Below are 11,805 nucleotides of genomic sequence, written 5' to 3'. Positions count from 1 at the left end.
ATAACGGTCAATCACTCCATAGCAACACACTGTCCATAACAATCAATATTGTATTCTAGCAGTGTTATTATTATACACAGCATTCTAGTTCACATTGGATTCTAGCAGTGTTATTATTATACACAGCATCCTAGTTCATATTGGATTCTAGCAGTGTTATTATTATACACAGCATCCTAGTTCATATTGGATTCTAGCAGTGTTATTATTATACACAGCATCCTAGTTCATATATTCTAGCAGTGTTATTATTATACACAGCATCCTAGTTCATATTGTATTCTAGCAGTGTTATTATTATACACAGCATCCTAGTTCATATTGTATTCTAGCAGTGTTATTATTATACACAGCATCCTAGTTCATATTGTATTCTAGCAGTGTTATTATTATACACAGCATCCTAGTTCATATTGGATTCTAGCAGTGTTATTATTATACACGGCATCCTAGTTCATATTGGATTCTAGCAGTGTTATTATTATACACAGCATCCTAGTTCATATCATATTGTATTCTGTATTCTAGCAGTGTTATTATTATACACAGCATCCTAGTTCATATTGTATTCTAGCAGTGTTATTATTATACACAGCATCCTAGTTCATATTGGATTCTAGCAGTGTTATTATTATACACAGCATCCTAGTTCATATTGGATTCTAGCAGTGTTATTATTATACACAGCATCCTAGTTCATATTGGATTCTAGCAGTGTTATTATTATACACAGCATCCTAGTTCATATTGGATTCTAGCAGTGTTATTATTATACACAGCATCCTAGTTCATAGTGAATGCTGCTCGCTCACGTTGAAGGAGGCCAGGGCGTCACAGACGCTCTTCTCAATGAACTGGTCGGTGATGCGGCGGGACGGGTGCTCGTTGAACACCGAATTCATCAGAGCGATCTTCGCAGCGCTCCTGCGCGCCTCCGCCTTCGTGGGACAGAACTGAGAGAGACAGAGGCAGAGAGAGACTCGTTAGCACTTCACACTCAACACAGAGACAGACAGACTGACTCTCGTTACTTCGGGCAGCTAGAACTGAACAGCAGATGAAATCACCTGGTTCTGCTTTTAAAAAACAAATGAACAAACTGAAACGCAAAAGACTAGGAAACATCACGGGCTGCGAGAAAAGGGGCCCCAACAAAAGGGTGCGGCTGACCGTGGAAATATTCCAGAAGTAACACAGACTACAGTGAGATTTTTGCATTTCCTTTTAAGAATAATTTGCCAGCGATTTTTTTATCTCAATCTGGGATTTGAACTGGTGGAACTGGAGGGGGGGGCTCCAACATAAAAAAATTACACACAAGCCTTTTTTAAGCCCCCCCGGAAAACGGTAATGAAAGGAGAAGTGGAAGGAAGCTGACTGCTCCCAGTCTAACGTGAACACCTCTGCGTAATCTGTTCCAGCTGCAAAAATCAGTTTCCACCCACGCGGCCAAGGGGAGGGAAAAAAAAACACACAGGATTCGTTTTCGTTCTTTCACTGCGAGCAAAATGAATTCCTCGCCTCAGCTTTGCAGGAGCAGATCGACGCTCAAGAGAAGAAATCCAGGTTTCGCACGCCGCCAGCAGGAAACACGTTTCTTTGCGTTTTTTACCAAATTTAATTTCACAAGATTTCCCCCCCCCCCCGTCACGGTGGCTGGTTTTCACGCACACATCGCAGCGTAACCACGGCAGCAACTGGGCACGCTGCTGCTGCGCTAACTGCACACTCTTACACGGTGTAATTGAATCCAGGTCTGCCCTCCCGCACCCTACCTCCTTGTCCACGCCCCTAGTCTTTTTACATGCACTCAGAAAACAGAAATATTGGAGTAAAACAAACAGAGGTTCAGATCCCAGCTCAGCCATCGACTCACTGCGTGCGTGCGTGTGTGTGTGTGTGTGTGTGTGTGTGTGTGTGTGTGTGTGTGTGTGTGTGTGTGTGTGTGTGTGTGTGTGTGTGTGTGTGGGGGGGGGGATCCTGAGCAAGTCACCGAACCTCCTTGTGCTCCGTCCTTCGGACGAGACGCAAAACAAACGAGGTCCTATTGGAAGAGACTCTGCAGCAGCAGCAGCAGTTGTTGATGATGCAGAGTTCACCCCCCTAGTCTCTGTAAGTCGCTTTGGATAAAAGAGTCTGCTGAATGACCAATTATAATAATAATAATAATAATAATAATAATAATAATAATAATAATAAAGCAATGAAACGAATCCAGCTCGTGTTCCGATTCTTGCTATAGAAGATAAATGCATTTGATGCACAGCGAGTTTAAGAAATTAAATTGATCCCAGCTCTAACCACTCCCTGTGGTCTGTGCTCCGCGCTCCCAAACCAGAACTCCGGGTTTGCATTCCTAAGGAATCCTGGGAATGGACTGCCTCCGAATGCTTTCCAGACTTTAACCCCTCAAGTGCCACGGCTGCTCATCCGAGGACTGGCTACTTTGTAATTACTAATTATTATGTATTTATTGTTTTTATCTTTTAAACTGGGCGCCTATCTGCACCTACATTGCCACGGTATAAAACGCCCTATAAACATGCAAATAAATAAATAAGATATAATTACAATTACACTGCTATTAAAATTAATTACAGCAGTGTGCCCGTGTATCAGAGCACCTCCAGATGCGTCATCGATCTGCTTCATCTACCCGCCTGCATGCAAGCACCTCTGGGTGTGAGGATTTCAATCTCCGCTCAGTAATCAGGGATACAGAAACACACTCGTGTGTGAAAATGTCAGACCGCTTTGTGCTTTAATCAGGCGTCTTAAACAGCTTCTAAAAAGTCTCCTGCGTTTTACCGTGTGCGGCTCTGTGTTCCTTTTCTCTTTACTGTTTGAAATGAATTGCACGGGTGGTCTATTAAAGTCATCAATGCAATCAGACTATCGCTGCTAATTTGACCCCCTCCCCCCCTAAAGTTTTTCAATTCCAGCGTTTCGATTTTGCAAATTGTAATTGAACCCAAGTCCGCCCCCCGTCCCCTAGCTCCTTGTTCACGCCCCCACACGGGGGTGCCGTGGCTCACCTGGAAGCTTCCGAAGCAGCTCCCCCCGGGCAGGCTCACGTAGCAGACGTAGGGGGGGCTGTTGGAAGGCACCATCTCGTAGACGACCAGGGCGCCGTTCTTCAGCTCTGCCCCTCGGGACTGTTTCATCTGCCAGAACTCCTGCAACGCCTCCACCACGTTCACTGGAACAGAAACACCCAAAGAGTAACTGCTAGCGGAGCCCCGCTCTCATCACCATCATCATCATCAACTTCTCAGCAGACATCCTGCTGGGCGGCTTTGGCCAAGTGTTGCTGCGCGGAACTGGGCAGGGCGCTGCGCGGAACTGGGCAGGGCGCTGGGCGGAACTGGGCAGGGCGCTGGGCGGAACTGGGCAGGGGCTGCGCGGAACTGCGCGGAACTGGGCAGGGCGCTGGGCGGAACTGGGCAGGGCGCTGCGCGGAACTGGGCAGGGCGCTGCGCGGAACTGGGCAGGGCGCTGGGCGGAACTGGGCAGGGCGCTGCGCGGAACTGGGCAGGGCGCTGGGCAGGGCGCTGGGCGGAACTGGGCAGGGGCCCGGGCGCGGAACGGAACTGGGCAGGGCGCTGGGCGGAACTGGGCAGGGCGCTGCGCGGAACTGGGCAGGGCGCTGCACATAGCACTAGCCCCGTCCCGGGTGTGTTGTGGCTCTCTTGCGCCGGAAAGCTCGATCCTAACTGACATTGGTTTCTGCTGTACTAGTCGCTCATGGCACAGGCCCGACCGCATTATTCTTCAGAATAAACATACGCTGTAACACTCCCTCTCCTATAAATGTGTGTATATATATATATGGGATATATATAAATATATATATATATATAATATATATATATATATATATAAATGGGATATTTCTTATGATAAACAGTCGTGCATTTTTTCATCACTAGTATCTGAATATTTATTTATTTACTTTTTTTTTGTTATTGTCCAGGCCAGAACAAAAATATAACCCTATAAACACGAAGCTAGTGTTAAACCGTGAGGAATAACTGAATGCAGGATATATTAATAGAAGACGGGAATTGAAACGTCTTTCTCACGGTTAACCAAATGCCGTCACTGTTCTACGAATCAAACTTGGATAAAGTCAATATTTTAGATTAATGATTTATAATAACGACACGACTACGTGACGAAAATCAGAGACCCCAAACGACTTTAAATTATTATTATAATTGTAATAAATAGACGTTACACCGCAGGCATCTTAAACACGGTTTTTTTTTTTTTTTATTGCAATTTTAAAACGCTTCGCATCAAACTCTTACCGCGTCCGTATCCTTGCGTGTGTTTTGCAAAGCTGCGCACCACCGCCTCCACCGCCTCCCTCAGAACAGCGGGGCTCCCCCCGGTGCTGCCCGCCCCGACCCCGGCCACCCCCGCCGCCCCCGCCGCGCCCGGACCGAGGCTGTGCAGCTGGAGCGGCGGCGGCGGCGGAGGCGGGCCGGTCAGGCAGGCTGAGAGCGGCGGGGGCTGGGGGGCTGCGGCGACCCCAGGCCGGAGAGGGGAGCGCAGCGTCCCGGTTCCGTGCGCAACTCCAAACCCAATCCCGGGCTGCAGGCGCTGATGGCGAACCGACTCCATCGCGACAATAACAAATAATAACCAGGGAGAAGGGCCGCCCAGCTCTCTCCTCAAAGGGGTCTGAAATAACGGGACTGGCGAGACTGAGATTTTAATTTCCCGTCCCGTTAGAGGCTAAGGAAGGGGGGTAGCCGAGACTGATCATAGGCTAAACCCGGCTGCCAATCTCTGTGCCTGGGCGCACACGCGTCTTTGCGTTTTTGCCCTGCACCCTGAGGCATCACAAACAGCATGGCATCGTGCCTGTGCGTGGGACAGCCGCGTAAATTCGGTTTCAGAAAGCGGGGTTGCATCAAGCGGGGTGGGGGGTCCCCCTTCATCGAGCCCGGTGGGGCTCACGCTGCAGGAGAAGTGGATTCTGGAAAAGCGTCCTGTATTCACGCCATTGACGAGGCTGCGTGTTACAGTTACCGTGAAGAAGGCTGCAGAATTAAAATTTCAATTATTTGGGGAGTGTGCACAAAACGCACAGTTTTCTTGTACTTGTTCCCCTGAATTGCTGTAAAAATAATTAATTAATCAAGTAATAATAATAATTTGGCCCCCCCTTCTAACAGGTATGGATTAAATAATAATAATAATAATAATAATAATAATAATAATAATAATAATAATAATAATTAAAACTTTAAGGACCACTTAAGTCTTTTTAAAAGTGTATTTTTACTATATCGGTTTTACATGAAAATTACACCAATATTACAAGATTATTAAATCAAAATTTAAACCAACGCGCTCCTACACAAAACAAAACTGTTATTAATTGATCTGTGCTAGTTTTGTAACTTCTGCAGTTCGAAAAAAAAAAAAAAAAAAAAAAAAAAAAAAAAAACGCGTTTATTAAACAAATAAGTAAAAAGGTTCGGTCTGCAGTTTTTCTAAAATCGCAAATGAAACGCTGTTTCAGCAAACTGCCGGCCGGGCTTTATCGCTACAGATAGCTTTTTAAATGACGAAACTAATCAACACACACTGAGGACGTGCGATGGTTTGGTGAAAGGTCACATTTAAAGGTTGCGAGCAACTTGAGACGTGTTTGAGGAGACTGAGTTGTTTTTAACGACAAGGCAAAGGGAGATCGATCAACATGACTCAGTGTTTGGTCTGATTTGCACTATTGCACTGCTAATATGTCACTGTAGATATAACTCGCTGTGATCATAACTGGCTGCATCCTAGTTCATATTGGATTCTAGCAGTGTTATTATTATACACAGCATCCTAGTTCATATTGGATTCTAGCAGTGTTATTATTATACACAGCATCCTAGTTCATATTGGATTCTAGCAGTGTTATTATTATACACAGCATCCTAGTTCATATTGTATTCTAGCAGTGTTATTATTATACACAGCATCCTAGTTCATATTGTATTCTAGCAGTGTTATTATTATACACGGCATCCTAGTTCATATTGGATTCTAGCAGTGTTATTATTATACACAGCATCCTAGTTCATATTGTATTCTAGCAGTGTTATTATTATACACGGCATCCTAGTTCATATTGTATTCTAGCAGTGTTATTATTATACACAGCATCCTAGTTCATATTGTATTCTAGCAGTGTTATTATTATACACAGCATCCTAGTTCATATTGTATTCTAGCAGTGTTATTATTATACACAGCATCCTAGTTCATATTGTATTCTAGCAGTGTTATTATTATACACAGCATCCTAGTTCATATTGTATTCTAGCAGTGTTATTATTATACACAGCATCCTAGTTCATATTGTATTCTAGCAGTGTTATTATTATACACGGCATCCTAGTTCATATTGTATTCTAGCAGTGTTATTATTATACACGGCATCCTAGTTCATATTGTATTCTAGCAGTGTTATTATTATACACGGCATCCTAGTTCATATTGGATTCTAGCAGTGTTATTATTATACACAGCATCCTAGTTCATATTGTATTCTAGCAGTGTTATTATTATACACAGCATCCTAGTTCATATTGTATTCTAGCAGTGTTATTATTATACACGGCATCCTAGTTCATATTGGATTCTAGCAGTGTTATTATTATACACGGCATCCCAGTTCATATTGTATTCTAGTAAAAATGGTTTTGCTGGTAAAATTAAATACAGTTGCCCCACACAGTGCAGTGGGAGTTCAGTGGGTTGGGCGAGGTACAGCACGGCAGGCCTGTGTCTCTTTATTTATTTATTTATTTATTTATTTATTTTTTGTATAATTAATTTTGCTTTTATTTAAAGATGATTTTTTTTCAGGGATACCAAGATATTTAAATTGAGGAATGCAAACTGAGGGAGGAAAAAACAAGCATGTTGTTGAACTATTATCTGACAAAGAATGTGTGGGACACTGTGACTTAACTGACCCCATGCAAACAGTGTGGGGGTGGGGAGAGTGGAGTACATGTAGCATCAATACTTTATATAGTAGGTCATATATATATATATATATATATATAATATATATATATAATATATATATCATATTTACTAATGGTAAAGCATAGGGAAGCATTGTAAAGCACAGAGAGGTCTGGTAAAGCATAGGGAAGCATTGTAAAGCACAGAGAGGTCTGGTAAAGCATAGGGGAGCATTGTAAAGCACAGAGAGGTGTGCAAAATGACCGTGTAATTTTAGTATGTTAAACTTTTAAAAGGGGTACAGAGTCTATAACTAATAACAATAAATAAAAAGGCAAATACAGACTTTGAAATAAATTCAAACATGTTGTTAATTGCAGAACTGTGACAAAAAAAGTTTCTTTGACTGTTAAAAAAAAAAGCAATTGTCTTGTAAATCAAACTGTTTTTTTTTTTATTATTATGTGACATTCCCAACGTTTCTAAATCAGTAAATAAACTGCGGGCTGTTTGTTTTGTCAGCACTCAGCACTACCTTGGACTTTGTGTCCATCTTCATTGTGGCATCGAAGGCATCAAGGTCCAGCCAGCACACAATCGCAAATGTGGACACTTTTCCGACTGGCTGGCGGACCGACATCTGAGCTGGCCAATCACCTCATCGCCCAGTCGCTCCCCAGAGCCAATCGGCATCAAGCAAGGACCGCCCCCTCCACCCTCCCCTGGCAGGATATAAGCCCAGCACCTGCTTGGTATTCCCTCATCCCAGCTCTTCAACAGCAGGTAAGACCGTGTTTGTAATACTTCAAGCACAGTGTTAGGAAGACTACTTCTAATTGCTAGTGCACTGGTGCAATCTAACATTGTCATGGTTTTGTTTTTGCCCTGTGATGTTCTTGTTTGCTTTCAATGCTAAAGCCGAGGGAACACAAAGCCACTTTTTCAGGTGCTTGAAAGCTGGTTCCAGTAGACACCCCCCCCCCCCCCCCCCCCCCCCCCCCCCCCCCCACCCCACCCCCCCCCCCCCCCCCCCCCCCCCCCCCCCCCGGGAGACCAAGTTTGAGGTTTGCAGCGAGATCTGAAGGTTCCTTCGAAGATGAGAAGCTGGGAGACTGAAAGAGAAAAAAAAAACAGACGATCAAGCTGGGTTTGAATCTCTAAAGCTGAAGGGAACGCTGAGCCCCTGCTCTGCGGCTTGCAGCTTGGTTTCAGGAGACTGTAGGTTTCAGGACGCTGCACGGCACACCAGGCAGGGAGACTCGGGGGGGTTTGATACAGCAAACCTCAAACTAGGTCTCCCTGGGGTGGGGGGGTTTCCAGGTTTCAACCTCCTGAAAAAGTGGCTTTGTGAAATGATTCTATGGTGTTTATTTATAACAACAACAAAAAAAAACCATTGACCTGCAGAGGTGAGTCCAGCCAATGAGAAAGCTCTCTTGTGGTCTTGTAGCCAATCAGTGGTAAAAAGAGGCGGGCTCTTGAGCCACAGAGTAAAAAGCCTGTGATCTGAACTAGCCACCCACATTCTGAATGAGCTAAACCAAGTCTAATCTTTTTTTTTTTTCTTGAATTAGTCTCCAGCTTCCACAGCATTCTGCAGCCATGAAGTTTTCCGTTGTAGCTGTTCTGGCTTTTGCCATGGTAGCCCTGCACGGTAAGCCACTGGATTTAACTTCTCGTGCATCTTTTAACCACTGCAAACGTTTAACAGGACAGAGTTTAGCTTTATTTTCATTTTTGTGCTTTGATGTTCAGTAAAGGGATCCTGTGTATACATTTCTCAATGGTTAAGTGCATGATGAAAGCTATACAAAGCGGGCAGTGTGTAATTCAATGTGTTAGCACCGCATTGCTCAGCCCGGTTCGTTCCCCTTTAGGAAGCTCTCTGGCTGCAGCAGAGAGAGCCTCACTCACAGCGTGTTCTTTGCCCCTTGCAGGCAGCGAGACCGGCGCGGCGGTGGTGAAGAGGGAGGTCCCTGCTGAACTGGAATCCCTCAGCAAGTATTTCACAGAGCTCTCCTCTCTGCTCTCCAGCACCACCCAGGAACTGGTGCAGAAACTGCAAGCCCAGGAGCTGAACACCAAGGCCCAGTAAGAACCTCCTTCATCGTCAAGAGAGAGCCCCACAGCAAAGCACAGCGCAGTGTGGGAAAGCATAGGGAAGCATTGTCAAGCACAGAGAGGTCTGGTAAAGCATAGGGAAGCATTGTAAAGCACAGAGAGGTCTGGTAAAGCATAGGGAAGCATTGTAAAGCACAGAGAGGTCTGGTAAAGCACAGGGCAGCATTGTAAAGCACAGAGAGGTCTGGTAAAGCATAGGGAAGCATTGTAAAGCACAGAGAGGTCTGGTAAAGCATAGGGAAGCATTGTAAAGCACAGAGAGGTCTGGTAAAGCACAGGGCAGCATTGTAAAGCACAGAGAGGTCTGGTAAAGCACAGAGGTCTGGTAAAGCATATTAACAAGCCTTGTTTCCCCTCCCTCTTCAGAGCCTACCTGGAAGACAGCCGAGCCCAGTTGAAGCCCCTGGCCGACAGCGTCCAGGCTCAGCTGAAGCCCCTGAGTGACAGTATCCAGGCTCAGCTGAAGCCCCTGAGTGACAGTGTCCAGGCTCAGCTGAAGCCCCTGGCTGACAGCATGCAGGTGCAAATCCTGGAGCTCTGGAACAAAGTCCTGGACTCTGCCAAGGCTCTGCCCGCCTCCAAGTAATAACCCCACCCCCTCCCCCACAGCCACCATCCCCTGAGGAAGCCACTACCTCCGAGCCTGCTTTTAATAAGAAATTGCCTTTACCTGAATTAACTATGGAATTGCTTCCATGTTTTCTGTAATAAAAACTTTTTTGATTCTTTAACTCGCTCTGCCGTTTTCTTATTCCTGAATGCTTCCTGAGTTTTTTCTTCCCAAATGGATCTGGGGTAGTTTTCTCATTTTGCAGTTAAAACCACATTTTTTAAATTAAAATGTTTATAATATATATTAAAATATATATATATATATATATATATATATATATATATATATATATATAATATATATATATATATATATATATATAATATATATGAACTAAGGATGCTAGGATGCTGTGTATAATAATAACACTGCTAGAATACAATATGAACTAGGATGCTGTGTATAATAATAACACTGCTAGAATACAATATGAACTAGGATGCTGTGTATAATAATAACACTGCTAGAATACAATATGAACTAGGATGCCGTGTATAATAATAACACTGCTAGAATACAATATGAACTAGGATGCTGTGTATAATAATAACACTGCTAGAATACAATATGAACTAGGATGCTGTGTATAATAATAACACTGCTAGAATACAATATGAACTAGGATGCTGTGTATAATAATAACACTGCTAGAATACAATATGAACTAGGATGCCGTGTATAATAATAACACTGCTAGAATACAATATGAACTAGGATGCTGTGTATAATAATAACACTGCTAGAATCCAATATGAACTAGGATGCCGTGTATAATAATAACACTGCTAGAATACAATATGAACTAGGATGCTGTGTATAATAATAACACTGCTAGAATCCAATATGAACTAGGATGCTGTGTATAATAATAACACTGCTAGAATACAATATGAACTAGGGTGCCGTGTATAATAATAACGCTGCTAGAATACAATATGAACTAGGATGCCGTGTATAATAATAACACTGCTAGAATACAATATGAACTAGGATGCCGTGTATAATAATAACACTGCTAGAATACAATATGAACTAGGATGCCGTGTATAATAATAACACTGCTAGAATACAATATGAACTAGGATGCTGTGTATAATAATAACACTGCTAGAATACAATATGAACTAGGATGCTGTGTATAATAATAACACTGCTAGAATACAATATGAACTAGGATGCTGTGTATAATAATAACACTGCTAGAATACAATATGAACTAGGATGCCGTGTATAATAATAACACTGCTAGAATACAATATGAACTGGGATGCTGTGTATAATAATAACACTGCTAGAATCCAATATGAACTAGGATGCTGTGTATAATAAATATATGAACTGGGATGCTGTGTATAATAATAACACTGCTAGAATACAATATGAACTAGGATCAGCGAGTCCAGAGAGATCGCTGCTATTTCTTGAATTGAAAACTCAATCCGCACTTCCCTGCTGAGAATCGCTGTCAGGGCTGGTTTTGTTCTCGGATGACGTCACAGAGCTGTGAGGCAGACTGCGACTTGCTGTCGGCTCCGACACCTACAACAACAAAATCACTAGTCTTCCAGACAGACCTGGACCTAGAGCCTGCACTGAGAGGACTACTGACTGACTGCCTGGATCAGAGAGTCGTGCGGGAGGTGGGAGTCATGTGACTTCGCTGGCCTATTATTAAGCTTGACTCGGCTCCGCTACACCCCTGCTGTCTGTAGAAAGTAGTTCCGGCTCCACTACACCCCTGCTGTCTGTAGAAAGTAGTTCCGGCTCCACTACACCCCTGCTGTCTGTAGAAAGTAGTTCCGGCTCCACTACATCACTGCTGTCTGTAGAAAGTAGTTCCGGCTCCACTACATCACTGCTGTCTGTAGAAAGTAGTTCCGGCTCCACTACATCACTGCTGTCTGTAGAAAGTAGTTCCGGCTCCACTACATCACTGCTGTCTGTAGAAAGTAGTTCCGGCTCCACTACATCACTGCTGTCTGTAGAAAGTAGTTCCGGCTCCACTACATCACTGCTGTCTGTAGAAAGTAGTTCCGGCTCCACTACATCACTGCTGTCTGTAGAAAGTAGTTCTGGCTCCACTACACCACTGA

At 43.7% G+C, this 11,805-nt stretch overlaps 2 protein-coding genes across 2 annotated transcripts; one reads left to right on the top strand and one right to left on the bottom strand.

Moving 5' to 3' along the window:
- Positions 1-751: 751 nt before the first annotated feature.
- On the bottom strand, positions 752-4,725 carry lix1l (limb and CNS expressed 1 like). Its single transcript, XM_041238866.1, has 3 exons — positions 4,311-4,725; positions 3,036-3,199; positions 752-953 (listed from the first exon to the last, which is right to left on the bottom strand). The coding sequence occupies exons 1-3, from the start codon at positions 4,624-4,626 to the stop codon at positions 789-791; spliced, it is 645 nt and encodes a 214-aa protein (XP_041094800.1). The 5' UTR covers positions 4,627-4,725; the 3' UTR covers positions 752-788.
- A 3,796-nt stretch (positions 4,726-8,521) lies between these two features.
- LOC121306904 (type-4 ice-structuring protein LS-12-like) lies at positions 8,522-9,830 on the top strand. The gene is made up of 3 exons (XM_041238925.1): positions 8,522-8,632; positions 8,916-9,069; positions 9,466-9,830. Exons 1-3 carry the CDS (start codon positions 8,581-8,583, stop codon positions 9,683-9,685), a joined length of 426 nt encoding a protein of 141 aa, XP_041094859.1. The 5' UTR covers positions 8,522-8,580; the 3' UTR covers positions 9,686-9,830.
- Positions 9,831-11,805: the final 1,975 nt, after the last annotated feature.

This window comes from Polyodon spathula, chromosome 51 (assembly GCF_017654505.1).
Source record: "Polyodon spathula isolate WHYD16114869_AA chromosome 51, ASM1765450v1, whole genome shotgun sequence".
NCBI lineage: Eukaryota > Metazoa > Chordata > Actinopteri > Acipenseriformes > Polyodontidae > Polyodon > Polyodon spathula.
This window is presented reverse-complemented; position numbering and strand designations above follow the sequence as displayed.

What these genes read in the sequence shown, in the direction of transcription:
- LOC121306904 (XM_041238925.1), top strand. Translation starts at nt 8,581, where the DNA reads ATGAAGTTTTCCGTTGTAGCTGTTCTGGCTTTTGCCATGGTAGCCCTG. An exon ending in TGCCATGGTAGCCCTGCACG is followed by an intron (nt 8,633 to 8,915) that starts GTAAGCCACTGG and finishes TGCCCCTTGCAG; the next exon opens with GCAGCGAGACCGGCGCGGCG. An exon ending in GAGCTGAACACCAAGGCCCA is followed by an intron (nt 9,070 to 9,465) that starts GTAAGAACCTCC and finishes CTCCCTCTTCAG; the next exon opens with AGCCTACCTGGAAGACAGCC.
- lix1l (XM_041238866.1), bottom strand. Translation starts at nt 4,626, where the DNA reads ATGGAGTCGGTTCGCCATCAGCGCCTGCAGCCCGGGATTGGGTTTGGA. An exon ending in CACGCAAGGATACGGACGCG is followed by an intron (nt 3,200 to 4,310) that starts GTAAGAGTTTGA and finishes TTTCTGTTCCAG; the next exon opens with TGAACGTGGTGGAGGCGTTG. An exon ending in GCTGCTTCGGAAGCTTCCAG is followed by an intron (nt 954 to 3,035) that starts GTGAGCCACGGC and finishes TGTCTCTCTCAG; the next exon opens with TTCTGTCCCACGAAGGCGGA.